General features: G+C 40.5%; 1 protein-coding gene across 1 annotated transcript; it reads right to left on the reverse strand.

Moving 5' to 3' along the window:
• Positions 1 to 3,763: 3,763 nt before the first annotated feature.
• Positions 3,764 to 26,310, reverse strand: tnfrsf21 (tumor necrosis factor receptor superfamily, member 21). Its single transcript, XM_087806068.1, has 6 exons — positions 25,981 to 26,310; positions 19,688 to 20,372; positions 17,965 to 18,525; positions 10,653 to 10,918; positions 6,931 to 7,186; positions 3,764 to 5,115 (listed from the first exon to the last, which is right to left on the reverse strand). Exons 1-6 carry the CDS (start codon positions 25,999 to 26,001, stop codon positions 4,886 to 4,888), a joined length of 2,019 nt encoding a protein of 672 aa, XP_087662194.1. The 5' UTR covers positions 26,002 to 26,310; the 3' UTR covers positions 3,764 to 4,885.
• Positions 26,311 to 27,589: the final 1,279 nt, after the last annotated feature.

Below are 27,589 nucleotides of genomic sequence, written 5' to 3' on the forward strand. Positions count from 1 at the left end.
CATTGTCAAGATTTAGCTTACAATTACTGACTGTCAGGTATATGTGTACAAATAACTCTAGCTCCTCACAGACAAACACTGATGTGCTCCAGGCGTATGTTGTCGATATAAGCAGCATAATTGTTTCTTTCCACAGTCACCACAATGGCACCAAACTCTACAACAAAGCTGGATACAACAAAAAAAGTGGAAACTACACCAACAGGCAGAAGTATGTCCATTTTTTTCCACATTAAGGAATTCTCGTTCCAAAGCTTAGGAGCAACAGTCTGGAAGGATTTCTCTTCTCTGGTCCTGAAGCGTGTTCAGGAACCATCAGTAGATTCTGATCCACAGACCTCAGAGCCCGAGCTGGGGTGTAAGGCTGGATCAGATCACTGATGTAAGGAGGAGCCTGACCATGAATAGATCTGAAAGTAAGAACCAGAATTTTAAAATTGATCCTAAAAGTGAAGAGTTCTAAGGATCTGAGAAATTAGAGTTCCTCCACTAGAGCGGCTCAGAATTTTCGCTGCAGAGTTTCGTATTAACCACAGGCGAGACAGGTCCTTCTTGTTTCGACACGAAAATAAACTGTAGTGATTAGAAACTAATAAGATGTTGATCTTGGGCAGGAACCATAGACAGTGTTTTACAACATCTATTCTTGAAGGGGGTTGGGAATTTAAACCTGGGTGTGTTGGTCGAAAAGTGTACATATCTTGCGAACTGAACCCTCTTGGTAGCTAAACCCCTTCACCATGAAGACTGTTTGAACTACAAGAAATAGTGCAAAGATCACATGTCTAGCTGTTCCTTTTTTTTTTTACACATTTGATTTGATTAGTGTGAGCAGAAAACTTTGATTTGGAACAATTGTTCTCAAACTTCATAATGCCAGGTCCACCTGAACACAGTCTTTGGGTGTGGAGCCTCTTTTTAAATGCTTAAAGATATATAGACACATAAATGTTACAAGTGTTTTTACTTACTTTTATTCACTTTTTTTCAACATTATTATTTGTAAAGCATTCTCGGCAATCATGGCCATTTTCCCCTATGGCTGTATATATACTTCCTCTATAATTTAAAGGTTTTCTTCGCAGCAGAATTTAAAGCATGTTTAAAACCACAGAATTCTGGTTCTAATCCCCCCGAGGAGAAGTGTGAGGTTTTTCTTTAATAATTAAAAATATAATGATATAAAATATAGAGAAGAAATAAATGAACATTAGAAATGCCTGATGTTTCCTTAATGAACGGCCTTATTTTTTTTTACCACAATGTATATTTCTATTACTGGCCTAGAGACATTCCTGCATCATTCCTCATCATTTTAATAATACAATATTCTGTGTTTTTCTCCCTGTACCACCTGCTCACGTTACAGTTCCATTCAGGTGTCTGCTTTCCCTGTTAATCTCCCCAATCCGTATTGTACGCAACAATAGCTGCTTGAATACCTCGACAAACATCCACCTCATCTCCATTGTGCTCTTAACGTCCAAACAGAAAACGCCATCCCTCTCTTGACGCCACTCAAGCACCGAAAAATTCCCACTCAAAGTCCAAACAGCTGCCGTGCAGGTTTGACCGCTCGTTCCGCTCAGAAGCTTTTGTCCGAGCTAATGTCCTTCAGCAATGAAACCTGAGAGGCATGAGGGATTGGAGCGGAGTTCTGGAAAGATTATCTCTCATTTAGATTTTATTTTCTTTACCTCAAACATCTGACTTAAAATTCATTTGATTTAGACCCAGTGTAAGTAGAAATAATAGTTGTCAATATATTTGTAACAGGTTAAGATTGAACAAATTTGTTTTTGGCTCCCCCCAGTGTTGACAATAAGGAACAGAAAATCTAATTACAATTAAAAAGTTGTAACATAAACAATGAAACCATGTATGTTGTAGAGAATTAAGTTACAAACTGAGCAGTGATGAATTTACTAAAAAATATTACATAAAGAAACAAATAGAAAATCAAAAATCCAGACAATTTAACAAGATTAATCTTTTTAAAGATCCAGCTTCAGCTTTGTCTGTTGCCAGTACATTGTGGGTGGCATGTCTGTGCCGGTCAACGATCTCTGTCACTATTTACCCAGGCCACGCCAATCTTTGTTTTGGATCTTGGAACTTCCTTGAATATTCCCAGCACTTTTTGTTGTTTGCAAGTAGAGTCTCGTTTTCCTTTTTCCTTTCTTTTTTTTGTACCTGGAATCTCCAGAGTTTGGTTTAATTGTTTCCTGTTCTGCTTGTTTTGCTTTTGTACTGAAATTAAATACTAATTGTGGTGGCTCCTGGATTTGGATCCGTGCCATTCGTTTGAAACAGCAACATAATAATTTTGAAGAAATGATAATATGGGAAAAACATCTTCTGCAGTTTAGTCATTTGATCTTCCCAGTCCACACAGGGAGGCTTGCAGAGGAAGATACACAAGTAACAGGATCCCCTCTGACCCTCGCCTGCACCTCATTGTGCCTGACATGACTAGGCGTTATAGAAGCATTGTGTGCTGTTGGGAGTGCATGAGCAAGATAAGTGTGTCACAGTGAAGTGAAACGCTGCAGGAATTGTATTGTTAACTCCAAGGCTCAATGAAAAAACGTTTCTTGTATACAGTAATACAATCCAATATTAAATCCAATAGCATTTTTGACGGATCATAAATTCAATTAAGGATTGAGTGACTTCCTAAAAATTACCTCCATTGATGTATATTTTCTGACAAATTTCAGATCTTTTTCTATAAGTTTTTCAGTTTCAGAGACCGCCATCTAGTGGGCTCTGACAATAATGACACTGCACACGTTCTCTGGATGCAACTGCATTGGTCGAGGTCTTCATCTGTGTGAGCGAACCGCAGCTTTTTGAAATTAAGTCGCTACTTAAGAGACGAAGGACTTCAGAATCGGTATTAGCCATAGATAGCAACGGCCAATATTTTTTTGAAGGAACCTTAGAGAAAATTGATAAGAAACACACACTACACACGCTTGTTGAATATATTGACCAAATTCTTTTTTGAAACCAGATGTAACATGAATTCCACAAAATAAGATTAGCTTACCTGTTTGGATTGAGTGGATAATAACTAGATGTATAAAAAAGACATTAATCGATTGTAAAACTTAATCCTAAACATTGATTTTTCATCTCCCAGTAGTTATTTTTAAAAGAAACGGTGGCTGTTCATTTTTTTTTCTTTATTGTCCATATATGACCATATTGTGAGATGTCGTGATACAATTATTTTCAGATAAAATGATCATAAAGCGTGTATAGTAGGATTCTGATCAAGTAAATGTGTGTTTCAGCGAGCTGGCTTTCATTCTCATCCTTGGTTAGTATAATACATCGTGTTTCAGGTTGTGTGTGACAAGTAGTGATGGTCTGACAAAGCTTCGTGAAGCATTGTAATTATTTTCAGAGTCCACTAGATGGTGGTCTCTGCACTATTTTCCTTTGTTTTGAACAACTTGATTTTTCTAATGAAATAACACATCATTTTTAAGCTGATGGCGCCACCTACTGACTTTTAAACAACATGACACTGTTTCATGTAGCTTCATAAGCACAACACTAGTGAAAAGAACATCTAAAAACACTGGTAGATGTGGAAAAGATGGTGTTGGCAAGGAAGTATAATTTGCGAGCGATGGTTAGAAAAAAATATTTTTGTCCTACAGTAGCATCTCAATAGATATTTTTCATTTGCTTCAATTTTTTTCTAACAGATCTTCTGCTAAAATATATATCTCATTTGACGCACACAAAGAAGACAAATATTTGAGTTTTATTATTGAAGAGGTTACACAGTAATAAACAAAGAAGTTACACAAGACAAAAACATCCGCTCCTCTCGATCACGTGCACCTCTAGTCTCCATTGTTCACACGTCAATACAGTCCTTCAACACGCAGCAGCAACTTTCAGGCTTCTTCACTCAGTCTGGAATAAAACATACGTTCTTGTGTCAGGCCAACTACTGGTGTGAGCACCGGAAATAAATGTTTCCTTCTCCGCGCTGACATTTGAACTACACGGTTCCTCTCACCGTTTATTTTTTGTACACACAAATTCAAGTATGGAGTATGCATATCCCAAACCTCCCGGCTAATTCGTCAACACGCCAGGGAAATACATAAGTGAATGCCCATAGAAAAATAATCATAAAATAAAAAGTTGCGCGAAGTGAACAGCCTCAAGAGGAACAATAAAAAAATTGCTAATAAGTGCATCGTTATAACGTTTTAGTCGTTTGTGGAAATATTCGGTTTGCTAAAGCTCCACCGATCATGACACCCATGAGCTCCAAAACATTGACCATTTCATCAAGGCATCATGAGTCGACGCAGAGCTAAGGATGTAGATGCCTGGAGCAATCATCCCCGGTTGAGCTTTCAGACCCATGTCGCCCCCAGACTCGCAGTCATGTAAAAATGGCTTTGGTTCCCAGAGCAGCGCGTCACAAGCTAATCTGCTATCGCCCCCTGTTGGTCTGCGGGGTGAATGCAGGTCAAGCCGTTTGATCTACTCCGGGTATAAGCAGCAGCCGGGCAGCAAAGGGTGTGTATGATACATGTTCAGGCACATTCAATAGATGGAGAAAGTTACTACGTGTTCTCCTCACTCCTGAAGTCGACAAGCATTGATCATGATTTCCAAACTGGCGGCTACAAATGCAGGGAGTGAGAAAGTCCGTACGCTCACCGATGGAGTCGAGGAGTGCTACTCTCGTGAACAGCCCTAATATGTCGGCAGTTGAGCTCGGAAATGCTACGCAGCCTTAGTGAATTGATTGACCTTTGACCCTGTGCGGAGTAATACTATCATGACAGAAGTCAAGTGGGAAGCTCCTTAAGCAGATCTGGGGTATAGATGTTTTGCAGCCCGGGAGACCCTACAGCAGGTCGGGGAGGTGGCTGTAGACCGAGTCCAGCAGCGTCTGGCTGGCCTCCTGGCTCTTCACCCCGGCGATCTCAAACAGCTGGTCCAGCTTATCCTCGGCCGCCAGGATCTCCTCGATGACGTGCAGCTCGTCCGGGTTCAGGATGTGCAGCATGTCGTCGAAGATGGGCTGCAGGTCACAGGGGTCGAGGCGCACCTGCCGGAGCACCGTGTCTTTCTTTTCTGCAGGAGGAAAACACTAGATTAACAAGGTGACGCACCACTAAGGTTTTCTTTTCAGAAACGGAAGTCTCATAATTAAAACTGAAATTAATTTGGAACTTAAAGTGAAAGTTCAACCTGGAATCACTCTTTTTCAACTCACCCTCTTTATTATTTTGAATGTAATCCAGACCTTTTGAGAGTAATAGGAAGAAATTTAAATTTAATTTTAATCTAGCGACTGAACATGTTCTATGTCTGTATCTTCGTCCAAAAAGACATCATCAAAAAACCTCTGCGGTGCTCGCCTGTAACGCCCATCTTGTATTGAAGGATAATCTAGCAGCTGGAGACTGAGATCTGGAGCTTCTGCCACAAACAAACTATAGTCTTATTCTAGATTTTTTGCTACAATCTCTATAGTTGTGGCTTTAATATAAGATGGTCAGTACAGGCGAGCACCAGTAGAAAATGAATGATTTTATGTTTTTTAAATTTGAAATAAATTTCAGTTTCACAGATCTACCAGCAGGGGTCAGTCAATATCCGTGCCGATTAGCCTGTTGCCAAGCGATGTCTTTCCCTTTCTGACACTGTTTATGAGTCTTGTTTTATAAATAAATTCAAAATATTACTATTTTTACAAACCCTTCATTTATATTTGAGATTTAAATAATTATTGGTTCTGTCAAGGAGGTTATGCTATTGCTGTCCTGCGACGGACTGGCGTCCTGTTCAGGGTGTCCCCTGCCTCTTGACCAAATATATAGACACCTGCCCCTCTGCATCCTCCATAAGGGAACAAGAAGAAGAAGAAGGTTTATTTGTATAACGCCTTTCTAGCGGTAGAAAATTCATGAATTCATGAATAATGAATGAATTGTTCTATTGCTGGTGTTGACTTATTTTGATTTCTATTTCTCAGCAAAATATTTAAATCATCGGTTGTTAAGCAGAGATCTAAAGGGAGCAGAGTGAAAAACAGTTCTTAGTTAGTTAGTTATTAGTTCTTACAACGTTGTACTTGTTGTCGTTTAGTTGTCGATGAGGGGCCAAGGAGCAGATGATTCAATTTTGCAGGGAGTGTATTGTACAAGTAAGTTCATTGAGCAACTACTATCCAATTGAATTGCAATCAACAATATTTAAAATGCTTAAAAAAGGCTATCAGATATATTTAAAGGGCAACTAATGTGAAACTCCAAGTCTCCTGACGCATTTACATGTTTCAAATATTGAAGTCTTTCTCTCCAAGATTAAACTTCCCCCTCGTCTGAAATCTCAGCGAACATGAGGTTACAAGAGTGGAGTCCATTATGACTTAATAATGGCTTCACTCCTCCTCCAGCCAGCTGTAATCACACCCTGCTTTGTTTATACAACGAGTCCCTTGGAGGGACAGACACATACTGATGAGTACAGGTCTAAGCTAAAGGACACTTAAATCAACAGCAGTAGTTTCCATTTAAATACACATAGAAAGTAATTAAGTAAGTAATTTGTATTTATATAGCGCTTTTCCAGACCAGGGTCACAAAGCGCTTAAACGTTCAAAACAAAATTCAATAAAGTATATACTTTAATTAATATTGGTTTATATGAGCTGCTTGATGGAGGTCTGTGCTCTCATGCCTTTAATTTTTTTCTCATTTAAACCCTTGCTCCACATTTTTAAGAAAGACATCTAGTTTATTCCTATAGTGTTTGCTCAGGCTGCCCCTTGGTCTCCTCCTGTTTTATCAGGACAAGGTAGGTGCTCTTTTAATTTAGTTTTTAATTCCTTAAATATTGTTGAATGCAAGTCACCCATGAGTCTAACAAGAGGTCAACACTAACCTTTAGTAATAAACGATCCAGTTCTGCTGAGGGCCGAGTCCTTGCTGGAGGTGGAGTCACAGCGGAGAAGCGGTTCCGACTCATCGGGGAAAAAGCCTTTGGTTCGGTCCACCGGTGACTGCTCCATGCCGGTGGTACTACCTGCACTCACGCCGCTGCTGCTGCTGCTGCCGCCGAGGCTGCTGGGAGACCCCAGGGCCTTGTGGTTCGGACTGTTGACGCCGTTGCTGGATGTCATCAGCTGGTTGAGGTCAAACTGAGGGATGGAAAAGTAGAGTTGAACAATAGCAGGGGAGAGTGTTTCGTCAGGAACTTTTCCAAGGATTCACTGATGTCTAGGTCACCACGCCGCCATATGACTGCACTCACCGACAGAACAATCACGCTCTGTCTCCCATACAAAGGATGTGTGTCTGCATTTACGCACAAACTCTGACTAAGAAACAAGTAATCGCACAGCAGCCCGTGCAACTGGGGCAAATGTTTTTTTTAGACTGCAGATGCTTGAAAACATGACCCGCGCTGGATTTTTTTCTGCGACCTCGAGGGAAATGAGGTCACTGGGTTGTGATTATTTGATGAGCAGCTTTGAGTCTGCTCCGGTGATGTTCATTTGGACACTTTTCTGGAGTAAAAAGGGATAATCTAAGGACAGTCCTTCTTATAATTTACACCCGAAGGTCATTCATATTTCTCTTTTTTAACCAAATATACATTCATTTACATTAATTAAAATGATAGCCTGGATGCTATTAAACATTTCTTTTTTTTAATATATACAATTATATTATGAAAATCATAATTTATACACCATTAGTATTATTGCATATGACCCAGTATCACTGATAAAAAACAAAGACAACAGAGACCACTTAAACCTATGCAGGAGCCGAGGTATCAAACTTGAAAAGTAATCTGTTTTCTGCTAGTTCAATATGCCACGGTACAGATAACGCATATAAGTAACGCCCACTTTAAATGTAATATTGTACTTGCTAGCTTGGCTAGGGGATAGCATAGCTAGCTCTTTGTATATTTTAAAGATTGCATTTTGTGTCCAATATAATACGAAACATAGAATTTCGAAATGGTTTGACAGGAAAAAAACATTTAATGTTTTAAAATGAATTTAAAGGTTGTGTCTCAAAAGAACCACCTGCATCATGTCTACATTTGTTGCTTAAGCAGAAATGCACAGAAAAGCTTTGTCAACCACAAATGCTGTAATTCTGGAGGAACAAGAAACAACTGAACTATTGGCAATAAGGGGAAAACAAGAGAAATGTAAGATTTTTCTAACCCTACATTTCCAAAATTGTTGTGGTGAAAGACGTAATCTTTAGCTGTATAACCTTTAATTTGTTCAAATTTGTCTATTAAAGGATTATTAATGGTTTGGGCTGCGGATTATTTGCAGCTGGGAGCGTAATCACAACCATCCCCGAGATTACACGGCAGTCACGTGACGCGGCCAGCTCAGGGCGATGTGAGAAGGTGTGTCCCTTCATTAGGACCTCGCTGTGGTGCCCACCCAGGTCGAGCTCCTGCACGCTGCCTGCAAACACTTCCAACCGCACGCGAGCTGCCAGGCCCGAGAGATCGCACTGACATGGGGTCACGGCGAGGAAGAACAGGGGTGCTGTTTTGGTTCTTTTGTGTGTTTGTATGGGAAAAGTGAAGAAACACTAAGGAGCACACTCAGAACGCAGACCTCTGCCAAGCCTATATCGTGATTCTTTTGTCCCACAGAACTCGCACCCTCAAAGTAGACTAAAAGAAAAGTCTGTGGATCTGCATATTAATTTGTTATCAGCTGACCCTTCTCCCGCTATTATTCTTCTCTAATTCATCCATCCGTTTTTTGAGCGATCTTGATGCTGATGATAACAAATCCATCTTGTTTTTAGTTTTAACCCTTGTTATCTTTGTGGAAAGATGACCAGGGAGCCATAAAACAAACATGTTTGTGGTATCCCTTGTGTTGCCTCTGGGTCAAGATGACCAGGAAGCGCTAAAACAAATGTGTTTGTGGTATCCCTTGTGTTGTCTCTGGGTCAAGATGACCAGGAAGCGCTTAAATAAATGTATTTGTGGTATCCCTTGTGTTGTCTCTGGGTCAAGTCACACAAACACAAATTCAAGAAATAGTATTAGCTGCTTATAAATAATGCACAGTGGTCCGGAAATAAAAATAATCTTCAGAATAGCAACCATTTAACTTCACTATTGAAATACTTGTTAAGGCTTCATAATCCATCTTTGCACTCTTTATACAGTAACACTATCATGGACATTTTCCTCATTCTCACACAATTCATACACTCTTAAGCATCATTTTACAAAGACAAAAAAAAATCAACGTGAAAAATAGACTACGAAGTAACTTGACTCCGGGGTCCTATGACCAATCAGCATATAAAACACGGTGGTCTAATCCATATAGTAGGATTTAGATATAATATCATATATGTTGAATTGAAATATTTTTTAAACATGCAATACTGTGCGGAAATAAAGATAGGCTTAACATGTGGTTAGCTTGAAGATCCATCAGTCCACTAATGTCAACTTGATTGAAAATGTTTTAAAAATATTCTGTATATGACTATAGAACTTATAGTTTCAAGGATTTTAAAAAAAGATAACATTTTTCAAAACCACAGAAAAGCGAGATGCAACTCCAGGCGGAAATCGCGGGATGTTTTTTCTCCACGCTAACTTCCCGATGACATTAAAAACAAGATCTTCCGGCCCAATCCCAGACTTCATTAAAAATAGACCTTAAAAGTCAAGCACGGGCCGATTATCTTTCTCAGAACAATGCGAATCCGTTTCTCGGAAAAATTCTGTCCTTTTTTCCCCAGAATGTAATGGATGTGGTTTTGTTTTATTATCTCGTTACTGAAGGGACTGAAAGGCGTCTAATGGGACCAGGGTCATAAACACCCAATTACAGCATTTGATTGTGCATCACCGAGGACAGGGAAGTAATGTCTGCGTGATGCTGCTTAATGTGTGTTGCGGGTGGATCAGGACTGTCCTCTTGCAGACATGGTTTAAGCGTAGAGCTCCTTGGACCTCTTTAGCAAACCACCAAAGGAAACAAGTTATTACCCCTGCCTAGAAGGTAATGGCTAGCATTTTTACAAAATGAATGAACTTTTCAGGGAATGTTGCGTAGGGATAAGGATCCTATTTGTAAATCCTAGTGGATCCATGCATGTGGCTAAGTGCTATGTTTATGTTGTATTGTTACTAAAGTGCAGTTATGCAAGCATAGGCCGTGAATCAATATAATTGTTTTCGATGTTCCAGCGTTGAAGGGCAAATATCTGGTTGAATAACTCCGATCGATGACAGACGAACGCAACAGGCTGTGTGCTTCCCCGTTGAAACTTTATTAACTGTGATTTGATCCGAAACAGATTGTAACTCGAAGCAGAACACGGTGTGCCAATTATGAAGCCGCAACGAAAAGGCTCACGACATGAGGAAGTCTTCTGCAGAACCCAGAACAAGACTGGGATTGTCAACAGTTCACCTTGAGGTGTCCGGTCAAGGACGCTAATGTGATACAGATCGCTGGAAAGGGAAGGAGGCAGAAGAAAAGTGGATAGTGATGAAGGAAATGTCGTGTCCGCTGAGGTCGTTGTATACTTTTGGTGTTACTTAACTTTGGATTTTATTGTGATCGTGTGAGGCCATTAACCTGTTCATCATACCTGTGGGTTGTCCTCCATGACACAGCGGATCTTCTCCACCACATCGATGCGTCGCAGCCTGTGCAGGGCGTTGATCAGCTTGGCGAGGTTGGCGTCCCGGTCTCTGATGGTCCAGTGCTGCAGCGCCGCATAGGCACGTTCCGGATCGGACGAGTAGCCGTTGGAAAACGCAGCCACCTCGCGCTCAGTGGCGTTGGCCAGCGACTGGTAGACGTCGATCCACTGGGTGCCCACGTTGGACGCCACCAGTTTGAGAATATCCACTCCTGAGGAGAGAGTCAATGGAGAGACGATGGATGAGACAAAGGTCAAACATTTTAAATTACAATGAGCTTCTACTTTCTCAATCTGACTCTCAATGTGCTTCTCTTACATATTTTAAATCATGATCACGCTTGTAGTCTTAGTTAGACTTAGTTTATGAGGCCAAAACATTCATTTAACAGTCAAGGTTGAACAAAATGTGCTGTATATGTACTGACATGTCAATAGTAGTGTAACTGCAATATTGCCTTTTCATTTATACAGGCTCGGTCAATTTGTTTATCCAAACACGTCCTACAGTTTCACTCTTATTGGACGTCATTGTACAATTGTCGACATCGATAATCCATATCTTATCTTATCTTAAAAACTGGCATAGCATGAGCATGACTTGATGCGGGGCCTTGAGTTAGAACCAATCGGTCTAATTAAATAAACTTTTACATACAAAATAAACACAGTATTGTGTTACGCAGTTACATCATATGAAATGTAATTGTATAAAAAAATATTGTTCAAAGTTGGTAGCGAAGTACCAGTAATGTTATGAAAGTGTTGTTTGATCGCTGCCAAGTCTTAGTCATATCTGCCATTACTCTGGACTTGTCGCTCCTTTTAAAAAAAAAAAAACACACAGTCCCACTTTTTCATCAACACTTACATGGGCAGACACTTAGTTGGCTGGGGGTGGCACAGAAAACGCTGACTCATCTTCTTATCAAACAGCAAGCTCAATTCTGAATGTGGTGGACAAACTTCTTTTTTTTTTGACGGGCATCCAAAAACCGCATTAATGTCCGGAGACGTAGCGTGCACGAATCCTTGATGATTCCCGCAGGATCAGATTGTCATGAGCCACTGGCAAGAATCAAACGCCCCTCCCCACACACATGCACACTCCTACAGTCACGTGTCAGTACAATATATAGACACACGTGGAGCAGATAAGCCACAAACAACAACATGTCAAATGTAAACGCATGGGTTCGCTCTCGTTTAGTAACTCATTTCCTTAACCTCGTCTATACTGTAAATCCTAACGTGACGTCCCAATGTTGAGCCCTCGCGTCAATGCTATTATACCTGGAACTCAATCTAATCCACATGAAAACAGGACTCACGACTCGCTTCTTCCATCCGAGTGAACCCGGGTGGGATGTAGCAGAGCTCGCATGCAAACCTTCAGGGATGATGCACAGCGACAGCAGAGAAATCCTCCAGCTCTTCATGCCTCGCTGTCCTTGTTAGCTGGCCACATTTAAGTGACCTAAATAAGTCTCGTGCCGACTCAGTGTGTCAACATGAGGATATGACCTGAACAAATTCGGAGGCTGAATTTGTGTATTTACAGAGTGTAGTTCCATGTGCACTCTGACTAATGAATAAACATTATCATTGTTTTAATAGTCCCGTCCAAAGTCGATGTTTTTTTTTGTTCTTGGCACGGTGTTCATTGACATTTGTCGTAATTGGAGACGCCACAAAGCGGGAGCAGTTTTCAGATTCTCAGGCAATGACTCGACAAGTTGAAAATTCCAGTCATAGCTTAGACTGAAAGTTATTTTGATGTCGGCGGAGCTATGCTTCAGTCAGTTGCTCTGCTGCCAGGTTTCTACTTCAGCAGTGCAACACAAGATGCATGACGACTATTTTCAGTTGATGGTTCAAATCCAAGCAGCCACACTGCTAAATAAAATGACATGTGATTAAATTGGGTTGTGCACCTGAGCCTGACTCCAGGTAAAGGTACGCCTCCATGCTATGTGACGCACTGTAGCTAGTCCCAGTAGCTAGACTTCACAGGCGTAGATAAACAGTCCGACAGCAGCAAATCTCACTCTCAGAGACCAAGCCAAGAGTCCGGTTGTGTAAGCAGTGCCTGGTTTCAAAATAAGGGTGAAGTGTTTTCAAAGTTTAAAATTACAGTCATTTGATCGACCATCTGACTGATTTGACCGAGTTATAAGACTTATATTTACATTTACTCGCTAACGCACGTCAATAGTTTCTTTGGAAATGTTTTCCTACAAAAAACAATATTTCCATTATTTAGTGAGAGATGGATGCTCAAAACTCACACCATGCGTTCCCAGACTAGCCGAGAGACCTAGTCCCTCCAGCCTGTCCTGGGTCTACCACGTGGTCTTCTACCAGTGGAACATGCCCTGAATACCTCACCAGGGCGGTGCCCTGGAGGCATCCTTATCAGCCACCTCAACTGACTCCTCTCAACTCGGAGCAGCAGTGGTTCCACTCCAAGAATCTCATGGACGACCTTGCTTCTCCCCCTAAGAGAGAGCCGATGCCGATCTCATCCCTGCTGCTTCAAACTCAGTTGCGAACTTTTCCAGCGAGAGCTGTCCCAGTGGTGTTAACAATAATCTATTAAGCGATGCATCACAATGCCTGGTTTCTGCCCTCAAGTGGACAATAAAGTCATTGCATTTCAATTACTTCAGGGGGCGGCAACGGTGAGGGCAATGCCAGTGCGCACCTCTATTATTTACTTCATGGTCTCAAGTGCAACGCTTTCCTTATCTGTCCAAAAGTATCACATCATGTTTTCTCAGAATTAACAGGATACGTTTACTTTGTGGAATCCCAGAAACCAGTTCACAATGTTCTTGATATTCTTTAAAACATAGAATCTAGTGTAGATACACACAAATTATTTTTTCTGAACTGTATATGCATCTACTCGGGTCTCAGGAACTCCCCACACACACCAATGCTTGGGTACATATTTGAATGAGGAAACAGCCTCATCCATAACCTTTACTATAAAACTCTGCGTGAACCAAGAGCGAGCCCACCCGGCCCACCCTGCTAATTTAGAGAGCAGTATATTCTAACACGTAGCTCCCGGCTGAGCTTGGATGCAGAACAATGTAGATGTTTAATGAGTGTATGGCTGCACAACAATGTTTTCCTGAAAGACGTAGTGCCGTTGATAACGTATGGTTGGTAAATAACATTAATGTAGCGCACTAACTATTTGGTGGATAGTTACAGCTTTTTTCCCCACTGCACGTTCCCAAACAGCTTAAGCACATTTTGCTTTTTATTATCAGTAAGAAGTGATTTTTGAAAATGCATGCAATCACGCTTCAAGTTTAGGAGTTGAAGAGCTTGAGCCAGAGACATATGGCAACGGACAGTACAAGTGGTCAGAGAATCAGAAAAAGGTAATATAATAAAAACCTGTACCTTTTGTGCTCCATCCATTTCACTGCGTTCTCAAAATGTTTATTTTAGAGGATTAAGCTGCTAGTGGAAGTGTCGTAGATGACATGATCTATGTTCAAATGCAGAGAAAGCTTGGATAAGGAGGAGCAGTGTGGTCCTCACCCTGGTTCTTAGAACATTTGAAGATCTCTTGACCCTTGAAGGTTCATGGAAGATTGCTCAACCAGTTTACAGGTGTTTTGGAGACCTGGAGGTATGGGGTATCTCCAGGTATGGGGGTACTGAGCTTGTTTAAAATGGACTGTGCCATAAATTGGTTCATGGTACTGTTGGACTCTCTAGTCCTCTAGTCTCTCCTGTATTTCCCTGGTGTATTGAGCTTTCTTAAATTACTCTCATTTTGTTGACTCTCCCAGTCTCCAGTCACTGAACACACTTAGTTCCAGGTACAACATGTAGTATTGTTAAATGTACTGTATGTTGTACATAACAACCAAAATCTTGGTAAAATGATTTCACTTGGCGATTCATGAATGACACACTGCTAACCCCTGAGATTTCATACCGACAAAAACATCATTGCAGGATCCACAACAGTAATAAACTGGCCTGAAATCATTAAAAGTCCTGCTGTGGAGTAGTCACAATTTTCACTACTTCCTGGCAACTTCTTAGTGTGTGTGATCTTTGCTTTCCCTTTCTTTTTTGCTTTATTGCCCAAGTGGTTTAACTGCCCTAGTAAAGGAGTATTACAACCTTTAAGGGGAGCCAACCACGCACCTTGGAAGGATTTGGAAGCTATTTTGTTTTATGGGTCAGAGAGTAAATAGCTGTGATAAAATGGATCTTTGGGTTTGCTTGTGCATACATACATCGCTACTTAAATACCTACACATGGGCTGAGGATTACTCATCCAGGGAAGAGAACACCCATGTACTGAACACGTACACACAAGCGTTGAGGGATTATTCAACAAGTGGTCCAGTTGTGATGCCGAGGAAAAATGCACGTTTTCCATTGAATGCTCAAATGTACTTTTAAACACGTTTGAGTGACTGTCACTTCTGATCATTAGTATGTTCTACGCCCCGGTATATATATCAATGAGGTAAGCCATAGCTCTTCTCACAATAGTTTTCAACCAAGGCAGACATCCTAGCTCAGCTAGTCCTATTAATTGGCAAATGTTTCAACAACCATTGCTTGACATATCTTCATTAAGTCATGTCTGGAAGTTTTCATTATTGCATTTGAGCAGTGTATATACGCACGGCTTCCATGAGGTATGATTGTATTTGATTGTCTTTATTTCGATTGTTTACTTCAAGAGGTCTATAAGCACCATAGAAGCTACCAAGAGTTAGGAACACCACATCTATTTTTATCTTGAATAATTCAGTTTTCTGACTTGTCATAGAACGAGTTTGCACCAAGAAAAGGAACAAAATAAGGCCTGCTTCTATGGTAGCTTACGTTTAAATATTAATCATCTGTATTATTTAGTGAATAGGCAGAATGTAGGAGGATTGTAGACATGAATGTGGACCTGAAAGTGTTCCCTGACAAAATGAACACACCGACTTTTCCATGACCGATTGTAAAAGTTGATCCTCGACGTCGCTGTGCTCGATGTCACTCTATCTGCGCATCATTTCGCCGTCCTATTAGAAACCCGATCGACCCAACAGTGTTGCCAGAACAACAACAACCCTGATGCAGCTGAAACTAGATTTTTCCAGTTCTCCGTAGTCAGGCACGGAGGCAGCAGAGAAACAAAGAGAGGAGGTTTCCGCTGTATCAGAGAACACTCTCTCACACACACTCTCTCACACACACTCACACACACACACTCTATCACACACACACACAACCACTGGCTCACACGTTCAGGCAGGTGGTGTCCTCCAAGTTGTGCTCTTTTTCACTCCATTCAGCACGAAATCAAACACCCGGTGAAAGATAAAATCAACCTGTTGATAGTGCTCGAGTCAAAGCACTTGAAAAACAATGGGAGCAGCGTGAGAGGGAGGGACGGAGAACATACACTGAAAAGTGTTCATTCGCGACACAGAAACAGGTGACGGAACAAAAAGATCAACAAGTGACAAGGAGGAAGAAGTGAGGGCGAAGAAAAACAGAAGGTGCGGTGATGACGGTGGAGAACTGAGAGCAGTGACACGAGCAGAAGTGGATTGAGGGACGGCAGGGTGACACGACAATAGGGTCATTGCTTGTGTAACAAATGCCGGGGACAGCAGTGGCTGCAGGGCATCATCGATCAGATCGGATTCCATGATCTCCACTAACCCCGGCCATGTCATAGACATATAAATACCTCTTAGAGCGCATGGTGTTTTTAAAGAAATTCCATACTTGCTTTTTATTAAACTAAATATATACAAAACATTCAATTGTAAAGTAAACAACTAGTTTCTAGCTTTCATTAATGGAACATTACCTGATGAGCTTTGAAACTTAAGACAAATGCACCAGAGGAACCTGCTCATAATAATTAGAAAACACCAATTCCACTTCGGACATGACTCCAGTGAATAAGTGCTGAGAATATGAGATTATCTTGTCGTCAGACCGGCTCAAATGCTGCTGCTAGCAAAGCATCGAATTATTGTTATTGGCAACTTTTGTTTACCCATGGACTGAAGGGCTTGAGGTTGTTACGTTAAGCACAGAAAATTACGTTCATCCCAGAAGATTGTCTTAAAGGATTCGAGGTGCATTCATTTTTCGAAGGGCGTCTCGAAAGAGAGTTGAACGGGTATAATAACCATGAAACCATCTTGTAGATTCTTTTCTCCTTCATTAATGATTATGTCTCCACCAACAGGATTCGACACGATTACTTCAAATTGCCGCTGTAAGTGACAGCTTTTTAACACTAACAGCTTTTTAAATGAGTATTCATGAATGAACAAAACTTCAACTGAGTGATTCGAGAACACCTTAACCACAAATATTTGTTAAAAAAATGATGCATGACTTTCACCAACCAACGAAATGTATGTGGGCAACATGAGAAGACGACGGTGATCGGCTTTAACTTTTAAACTTACCAATAATCAATACACTTCAACAGTTTTCGTTTTATAATAAGAACATATATGTATTTGGCGATCACTGTTAGTCACTTAAATGCTTATATTGCATTGTACAGTTACAAGGGCATTATTTATAACACATTTCAGGAAATCAGTGGCGTCACATGTAACCTGACGAAGTGACAGACGAACGGATTGACAATTGACAAAGATGGCCATTTTTGTTATATGAATGTTGAATGTGTGGTATAAAGTGCCCTCTTATTGCCAAGTTGACTGTTCACTCATAAAACGGCTTTTGAAAAACGTTTGCAACGTGTGACGTCATCACGTAGGTGTGCTGGGACCGAAATAGGTGGGCCGGACCGAAATGGTTCTTACATTGAAACTCCTAAAAGGGTATGTGATTTAAAAACTTCTTGTAGCAAATTACCAAACACAACTTCATCAATGAGTTTACTGAGAGGGAATGAGACGAAGATGTTGAATAGCACATTGTTATTCTAACAAACCTGTTCAAAACAGCTGGACGGTACTGTCAACACAAGTGATAGTTTGTTATTGGAAATACGAAGCTCCAAGTTTAAATCTCTAATTTGGTGTTTTTCGTTACTTTTTCCCATTTAAACTTGGCTGCTAAAGGTACAGGTACTGGTTAGTTCACAAGAACCGTAAGTAACAGATATAAAAACATTTTGTGTAAAATAAGAAAAGTCATTTTCAATAATTATACTGCCACAATAGCCACAAAATAAACCCAGTTTCTTCGAGGAATAAAGGGGATAAATAAGTTGTGGTGACTCACCCTGTCCTTTTGAGTAGTAGATCCACTTCTCTTTAAAATGTGTTGGTGTTACAGGAGGCTTCCTCTGTATGGCCTTCTCCATAATACTGCTGGGATCCTGTGTGGGGCCTTTCTTCAGTACCCGGGTGCTCCGTTTCACACTGCACACCACGATCACAACCAGCACCAGCAGAAGCAGCAGGACAATCATCCAGGGCAGGTGTTCGTTGATGTCAAAGTGGTTGTGAGGGCTGGGTCGTGGAGAGCCCCTGCGAGTGGGTCTGTAGTAGCTAGAAACACCGTCTGCACTGTCTCTGTTCGCAGGTGTTCTGATGATACCCATCTCCACACTGTTTCCTCTGGATCCCTCCACCTCTTCAGTAGTCCTTCGGTTTTGGACACCTTGACCCAGCTGGTGGTTTGGATCTACTGGTGACCTGCGAACTGGAGGCTGCAAGGTCTTTAAAGGGTTATGCTTTGGTGGATCAGCTGTGGTGGACTGCAGGAGATAGAGACCCTCTACAGCGTGGCCTTTCCCATTCAGGTTGGGCCTTAGCTGAATTGCTGCAGACAGAAAGGAACCTGTAAAGAAGCATAGAAAAGAGGGAAGGGTAAATAAAGTAACCCATGTGTACATACCTCTGCCAAGGATGAATGAAGAAGAGTAACATCTTCTTACCTCAGAGAATCAATGGTTTCCCTATTCAACTGTATGTTTTGTTTAACAGAATAAGGAAATACAAATGCATTCTTATCTATACTGTGTAGTAAATGGTCTGCACCCTGGTGTTGGCTGATAATAGGATCGGGCTCATATTAAGAAATGAGACCATACAGCGGCAGTGAACATATTCCGATTACAACCCAGAGTGCGTGTTAATCCCTCTCATCCTCTTTTGTTCCGTATAGAGACGCAACCATAATCCAAAAATTAGGAAGAGCATTTTGTCAGTCCACAATCTCTGTGGACGTGTATGACAATCTTTTGACACAAGTGGATAATGCCAACATAAAGGCTGCGTTGTATCTGTGCATGCAAGCATGTTGAACAGGGACCCAATGTCCATCTGAACAAAAACATGTTCTACTCTGTGATTGGTACCGTCTTGATGTATGCCTGCTAACATTCACGGCAAATTCCTGCACCGATTGTTTTCCGTTGCCGGGAGATATTTGGTGTTATTTTAATAATGGAGGAAAAACACACACACTCCATGACTTAAGAGGTCTTCTTAAAGACACCGTGTAAAATGAACCGCCTGAGTAGTCATCGATCCCATTCCTGCACAAACAACCGTGACAGTGTTATAGGTGTGAGGGTCCGTGGGAGTGGGGCGGCATGGGGTGGTTGGGAAGGGGGGGGATACCGGTTACAGCTGGTTGATTCTCAGAAATGCTGCTGACTAACAAGATTGATGACGAGGAAGGTGACACAGGGAAGGAGAATGATGTGCCTCATCGCCCTAAAGACGTGTATAAAACTGAACTTGGCACTTAAATATGAACGTGTGTTTGATATCGAATATTATGTACAATGCAACCATTTGAATAATAAATGTTATATACACATGGTAAAATCCAGTGGTACACAACCAAGGGGAAGTTTACAGGGGTTTTGGAAGAGGCTGACCCTTAATCAAAAATGTTTCTATAGCGTCCGTGAATATTTTGTTTTACGTAACCCTGGTTAGTGGGACCTAAAGGTTGGGGGAACCTGAGAAAACCTCTTAGAATCTTAGCTCACCTTTGTGGACATGTAGTGATGGAGAGGAAGGTAGAGATGTTGCCTGTTCCTGTGCAAGTTTAATCCCGTCGAGGGGAGCGGCGGACGCCGGTGAGTTCGAGGACAAAGCCGTCGGAGAAGGTCCACAGACATTATTGCTATCTCTTGTTCCTGCTTTGAGAACCACCAGTCCTAGAGCTTTGCAGTCTGTGTGAGTCCAGCACTTCACGGTGCGGGAGCTCTGGTCAGAGAAAGTCCCTCTGGTGCACGGCTTGCAAACCACATCCTCGGTGTCGCTTCCTGCCTTTTTTACCCTTGTTCCTGGAGGGCAAAGGGAGTGGGGCTTACATTCTGCCCCGTACAAGAAGCTGTTGGGAGGACATGCGCAGATGCGGTCCTGAGTGGCAGTGCAAGGAGCCTTTTCGATAAGGCCGTTTGGACATGGAGCCAGACATTGATGGCACTGCTGGACACCGTTCTCACGCCGTGTGAATGAGCCCTTCAGACAGGGACTGCACTCCCTCACCGCTGTCGGGGAGCAGTGGACCGATACATGGGTCCCTGCTGGACACTTGTCGCAGACCAGCTGGGTGCCCGATTCCGGGTCTGTGTACCAATAATGGCGGGCCGAGAGGGCAGGAGGGTCAGCTGAGTTGGCAGTTGTTAGGACATGGCACGAGACGTCCACGACCACTGTCCATAAGAGCTATGAGAGAATGAGAGAAACACAGTATGGTTTTAGTGCTGCAGAGCATTTCACGGAATATTGTAACCCACCAACTTTGAAAGAGTACTACTAAGTAATAGTACAAAACAGTAAAGTACTAACTTTTTAAGTCAGGCCTCACAAATGGTTCACATTGGTTAATGAAACAATTCATATTTAAAATTAAACCATAAACCTTTTTTTTATCAGAAGACAATGAAGTGCAATCTTAAATTTCTTTAAATTAAATACAGTTAAACTCAGATGTCTCCTCTCCTCTGATCGCTTTACCTGGAAGTTTTCGCTCTGTTGAGACTGAACACAAGTTGGAAACTCTAAAAAGAACATATTATCGTATTTAAAGAATATAGGGGGCACTAACTTTTTCTTTCATTACAGTTCTGTCAAAAAAGATCTGATACTACAATGAGATTTTTCTGTCACTCACTCCACACTCCACAACATTATGTGTAATGCAGGAAAAATGTTAGTATTTATCATGAAGATAACATTTAAGTTCATAAGAATATAAGTCAGTGTTGTGTAATGCCAAGGACTAACTCACTATCATTATTTTAAAAGGCTAATTAGGTCTAGACGTTTCGCTTTTTTTTGTACTGACTCATGATAGAAAGAAAGTGATTCAATGTCTGAATCATTTTGATCCAGTAACCAGTTGGTCACTAACACCAGTCTGGCAGCTATACCAACTTCGGAAGAGGTCACAGCTAATTGTTTGCTTAGACGGGATTCCTCGCACAAAGGCTCTGTTTGTACAACGTCACAATAAATTTAAGAGCTTCATGTGACGCATCAACATGAAAGATAGGCTCGCAGAGAGTTGAGTTTCACAGTCAGTAAAAATAAAAGAGAGAGGGAAGAAATGTCCCGAAATAAAGTTTCTGGGAAGGCCAAACGTGACTCTATGATTGGTACTTCATGGTAGAATGGCTTCCATTCTTCCCGCATTCTAGTTTCCTTTCACAAATTTGATGCTTTGTATTCAGTCCCAGAGCCTCATCCATAAACATACACGCTTGTTCATGAAACTCGTTACGAAGCTGCAGCACAAACATCAATGCGTTCTTTCAGATCAACTCTTGAAGCAGACGGTTGTCAGAGCACGCAGCAGTGAAAAGAAGCATTCAGTGTGTTCGCAGTACAAACAATGCTCTTCCACTTTGTTTGATTTAATTGTTTGAATCTTTATCCAAACAAATATAAACACTCAATAACCAAAACAAAAGTTTGTTTATAATGACAACCTGGGTCTGTAGCTTTTAAACTCTTGTGGCATCGAGATAATGATGGTGAACATTTTTTGCTTTGACCAAAAAACGTTTAGCAAACAATGAAATGTTGCATTAATCCAGGGCATGAGTTGCTGTTTGCGAGATCAAGAAAGCATGATACCGACTCATGCACATGAATAAGGATATAAGTGAATGGTTTACCAAAATATAGAGAACATCAGCAAATCTGACCATTACAATCCTGCTGTCGTTGTACTATCGATGCATCTATTGCATGACAGGAGTCAAAAAAACTATTGTGGTCATTTTTTAGCTGACACGCTGTAGAATCGAAGTAGACCACGAGTTGTTTTTCTGTTATGTAAAGACGAGCTTTACATAAGTTCATATTCATCTATTTCTGAAGGGTAAAACATTTTTATTGCTGTCTCATGTACTCCAGAACTAAAGATTATATACAAAGCAACAATACACTTATTTTATATTACATTGTACATTAATATAAAACTCATGTTTGACCTGTAATATCTATACATATGCATCCAAAATGCTTTTTACGTATATTTTTCATACTTAAAACAAGTTGTTAATGCTATTCTTGGATCTAATCGTCGGTGCTGAAATGAGGGGTTATAAATCGTAACATGTGGAGGGTCAACTATCATCATGCACCCAGAGGAAATGAGAGGCAGAGTTGGGGGGCTGCTCTTGTTTAGAACATGGAGGCAACAGACACGCCACCACTTTAGATGTAATTGCAGATGCTTCCCCACCACAAAATTTGAGAAAATTAGACACACAGCGAAGTCCCCTGCCGGAATAAACAACTCCTCACCCACCCAGCCTTGTGTTCCCCTGCCTGGAAAGCATTTCAGTGTACCCTGTAATTCTATATTTCTGAAGAGCCCCTTCACTAAGAGTGCTCGGCATTTTAGCAGATGTGAAACTTGGAATTCAGGTCTTTTTTTAAAAGACAGACAGCTAACACTGTAACAATTTGCACTTCTGTTATTTTTAAACTGAGACAGCACTATATGACACTGATCCTGCAAAGAGGTACCCCGGTCTATTCTAGTTTGCATTATTGAAACTGTTTTCTTTAGCACACTCGCGACCATTTTGCACAAACTTAGACACGCTAATTGGTGTCGATGTGTCGTAATTAACTCCTGAGTCAAGATGTCAACTTGGTTTGGTTTCAGGTCCCGTGCCTCGAACCTGCAAGGGTTGATGATTCCCGTCGGAATGTAAAGTCAGTACAACAGAATGACACTAGTTTTCACCAACAAACTAGTTTTGTTTTAACCATTTAGGGTTGTCAAAAATCAGAAAATGTTTTGTCTGGATACAATACTCGTTTTAATTATCGATACCACCCAAACTATTCCGTTGCACCTGTGTTGGTCTCGGTGTTATCTTGATCTTTTAAGTATATATTTTATTGAGTTTTGTTTTGATTGTTTAAGGGCTTTGTGACCCTGGTCTGGGAAAGCGCTCTACCAATAAATAATAAATAAAAATAATAATAAATAACTTACTTACTTACTACTACAGACTTTAAACTGTAGTTCCTCTACTGTTTTTTTTTTATTATTAATATTTAATGTGTACATTTTCTAATAATTTATCTTGTGAATTCAAAAATATATATCTTCTAAATGTTTTAATTTTTTTTTTTTACCATTTGGTATCAGTGACACTTAACGTGACCCATACTTTTGATTTCCACATTTTTCAACAGGACACTTCCAGATAGTAGAATGTCTAAGGAAACTGTAATATATATCAGCCATAAAAGTTAAACTTCCGTCAAAAGAGCCTGACTCACGTGATAACATTTCAAGATTTTGTATACCTTGCACAGCCGAACAAACATTCTAAACCAGACCTTCAGGCATCTTGACTTCCTGAATAACATCCAAAAATAAGCTGTTAAATAGTTCACGTTGTACGCCGACTACTTGCCAGCATATAAGACCTGTCAACGTCGGGAAAGGAGAGTCAGCTCGGCCGCAGTCAAGCCTGGAGGCCCTCGATCGAATATCTCCCGGGCCACAGCCTCTATCATAAACGTGACTCTTAGGCGCTGTCAACCAACTGCTTTTTTTTATACGAAACAGATACCCAGTGGCTAAGGATGGTCGATAAGTGCCATTAAGATTATATCCGTTTATCAGATTTGGTTCTAATGTAAACGAAGCGAAATTATGTAGACAGTAAATTTGAAAAGCAAATGTTGTTTTACATGTTCAAACAGAAAACTGTTGTCTTTGAATGCAAGTGCTCCGGATTAATGTCGTCACTGTAGCTAACGCGCCACTGTAGTCCAAGCTAGCTGCCTTTATCTCACTGATCCATAAATGTCAATTCATTTGTTAATAACCATTAGCTGCGGCTATGAAAGATACCGTTGAAGAGAAGTTGACCGACAACTTTTCCTAACAAATGACTTTCAACTGTTTGATAAAACAACGGAAATATGTTCTCACAGTCTTGACAAAAAGCTTTGTGGCATCTACATCTTAAGTTTGCAAATTAAAGTAAATAATTCCTTATCATTGAATAGAATTGGTCATTTACTTGAGTTAGTAACTGGAAATAATATTGATATCAAGTTAGCTACTTTAGAAATAACCCATCATCATAATAACCCAATCATTTTTAAATATTGACAAATACTAGGAAAATATTGACTGGTGATCTGTCAACAGATGAACTAAACTAAAATGTGTATTAAATGTGTAACTGTTAATGAAACATGCTTTTCACACTTAATTCCATGAGTCAAATAAAAACACATTCAGCTAATGGAGACTTTTTTGGTTTGTTCTATTTTAATGCTATTTTATTTTACAGGTAGAAAAAAACAAGTTAATTTAATGTTTAAAAAAACAGTTGGAATGTTACCGTATAGCAACTCAGCTCAATAGGCTACTGCAATAAAATAATATTACTACTGCTAGAATACAACTGAAAGCTAACTGAATATTTGCAGCCAAGTATGATACACACCTATGTAAATTAAATATCATGGCTCAACTAAAAGTTTTCCCATCAGAGTGTGTTTTTTGTCTGTTACATAATGAGGCGTGTAGATACAACCGTTCTGGGTGTGGGTGGGAAGTTGGGGAAGTATGTGTGTTTCTACAACAAGTGGAACTTTAAGCTGTAGTTAAATCCAATTAACAACAGGGCTCGCCACACAAGCATGCTCTCTAACAGCAGGCAACACCTGTTGCTGTGTGTCACAGCTCATTTTCAGAGGAGAAAATCTAGGATTTAATCCTAAACTGGGACAAATGTAAACTATCTGGATATCATTTCTAGGTTCTGTGTCATCACCTGTTTAATTCTTGTAGATAAATTCACTTTTAAATGTTTCTTTATTTGAACTATGTAAATAAAAGGTTTTTCTGCTGGATCCACCATGAGTTGATGATGACTTTCCCTAATTAAACACACATTTTTTCAATAAAATCCATATTATTTGCCAAACAAAGTGCAGTAGGATACATTCATTTATACTTTTCTGGAGGTAAAATTCCAATACTTTAATCTGGAAATGTGAAAGAAACAAAGAACACATTTTAAATTAAATAATTGAAGTAATGTCTTCTGGTTTATTAACTAGTCTTCAGTTTTCAGTACAAGTACAGTATATATCTCTTAAAAGTTAATTTTATTAGTATTATTGTCATAAATTATTCTGAAATCAATATCAATAATACATTGTACGCACCTATTGGTGGTGTTCAGCCTGGACTGAATCTTGCCAAATAATTTGCTTATTAATTCAATAACAAAAAAAACCTTCACATTCCGTTGAATCATCCCGACAGTGTCCATGAACCCTGACATATTATGCATTGATAACCCGCCCTGAACGCCTCTATATATAAGCTGTCCTTTATTCTTTGGAGACAAAGACAAAGTCTTTGTTGGCAGGGTCAAAGTAGATTATCGATGTCAAAAGTCGCTATTCTCTCATAACTATGTTGAATTTCTTTAAAAATGTGTTCAAATGCTCCATATTTGTAGCAAAAAAACTGCTACAATTTCATTGTCTTGTCAGGTTGTTTTGATGGCACGAGAGGAAGTGGGGAAACAAAAGACTGAGCTCCATCTTTATATTTAGACAAAAGTAATGTAAAAAATAAATAAATTAACGTCCATGTTGATGAGTCAATGTGCAAAGGATAAAGTTAAATTAAAGTTGTGTTTGGGAAAAACTCAACACATTAACGGGGGGGGGGGGTGGGTGGTTAAAAAACATGTACTGTCCCTTTAAATGGAGAACCTGTCGAAGAAGTCCCTTAGAATAAAAGGATAAACACACGGATGGTTCTGGTACTTACCACTGCGGAAATGACCGACATGGTCACTGCGGTGGTCACTCCTTGACAAGTTGTCAACGGAAGATAAACTCTAGATGTTTTCCATCCTCATCCTCCTCCTCCTCGGTTGAGGATCTGGATCCAGGGCGCAGTGACTCCCTTCAACTGCAGCGCTTCACAGTCCGGGTCTCCAGGTGGACCGGCTTCATGTAGTACGGGATCAGGGCTTGGTTCAGGAAGAACGCTGTTGTCGTTCCCATCGCGATGATGGATGGAGGGGCCACACACGCCGGGGGATCGCCGCCTTGCCTCGCCCCGTCCAGGCTGGTTTCAGTGAAGCAGCAGTGCGGATCCTCGTCCTCCCCGCAGAGCCGCTGCCGTGATGACGTCAGGATGCGGGGAGGGGGGGCGGGACTTGACTCGGTGTCAACCAATGAGAGGCGGAGACTCGGCCGAGCACGTGTACGACACCCCGCTGTTTTTTTTTTTTCTCCCCCCGTGAACCGGTTTCACTCGTTTCATGAATCAAGCCTCGATGACTGCAGTGACATGTTTTTTATGAAGGGATTGTTCGAGCTTTTCTAGTGTGGAACCGAACACAAGTGATTTTTTTTTTTTTGTTGACTATGTGTCAGAGAGTGTTTGCCTACACAAGCATAGCAGGAACAAATATCTGCCAACTTTTATAAAAACACGTTCAACTATGTTTACAAAACACATTACATTACTTTCACCGACATAAACATACAAGAGGTGTGTATCTGGTTAAATAATACACATTTGTTTATTCTGCAGTTAATACAAAACCCTGCAGCAAGAATTCTGAGCCGCTCTAGTAGAAGAACTCACATTTCTCCGATCCTTAAAACTCTTCACTGGCTTCCGGTTTCTTTCAGGATCAACTTTAAAATTCTGGTTCTTACTTTCAGATCTATTCATGGTCAGGCTCCTCCTTACATCACTGATCTGATCCAGACTTACACCCCAGCTCGGGCTCTGAGGTCTGTGGATCAGAATCTACTGATGGTTCCTCACACACGGTTCAGGACCAGAGGAGAGAAATCCTTCCAGGCTGTTGATCCTAAGCTTTGGAACGATCTTCCTCTGTGTTTGATGATCTACTGACTCCTTCAAGAAACATCTTAAGACGTTTTTATTTTTTTCACGCTTTTCCTTGATTTTCTGGAACTTGTTGTTGTCAGTTGTATCTTGATCTTTAAAGTATATATTTTATTGAATATTGTTTTGATTGTTTAAGCGCTTTGTGACCCTGGTCTGGAAAAGTGCTATACAAATAAAAATTACTTACTTACTTACTTACATCCCAATACAGCGGTAACGACACAATATATTCGTAATACTTTATGAACAAGGATATATTTGTAGTATTGCACAAGAACGTACAGACTTTTGGCTCTTGATGGAGTCGTAAACTGCTTGAGTTTGTTTTGAAACCAAAATATGTCTAAACGTCACAGGATTTCATTGTTCCTTTAGCTGCGGAAGATGTAAGGACTGCTGCCATTTAGTGTCCGGAAGTTTCATTACAACACAAAAAAATTAACAAATGACGAATAATATTCTATTGTTAACTCTTAATTTAAAAAAATGACACACACTTCATTGAACT

This window comes from Callionymus lyra, chromosome 13, assembly GCF_982586985.1.
Source record: "Callionymus lyra chromosome 13, fCalLyr1.hap1.1, whole genome shotgun sequence".
NCBI lineage: Eukaryota > Metazoa > Chordata > Actinopteri > Syngnathiformes > Callionymidae > Callionymus > Callionymus lyra.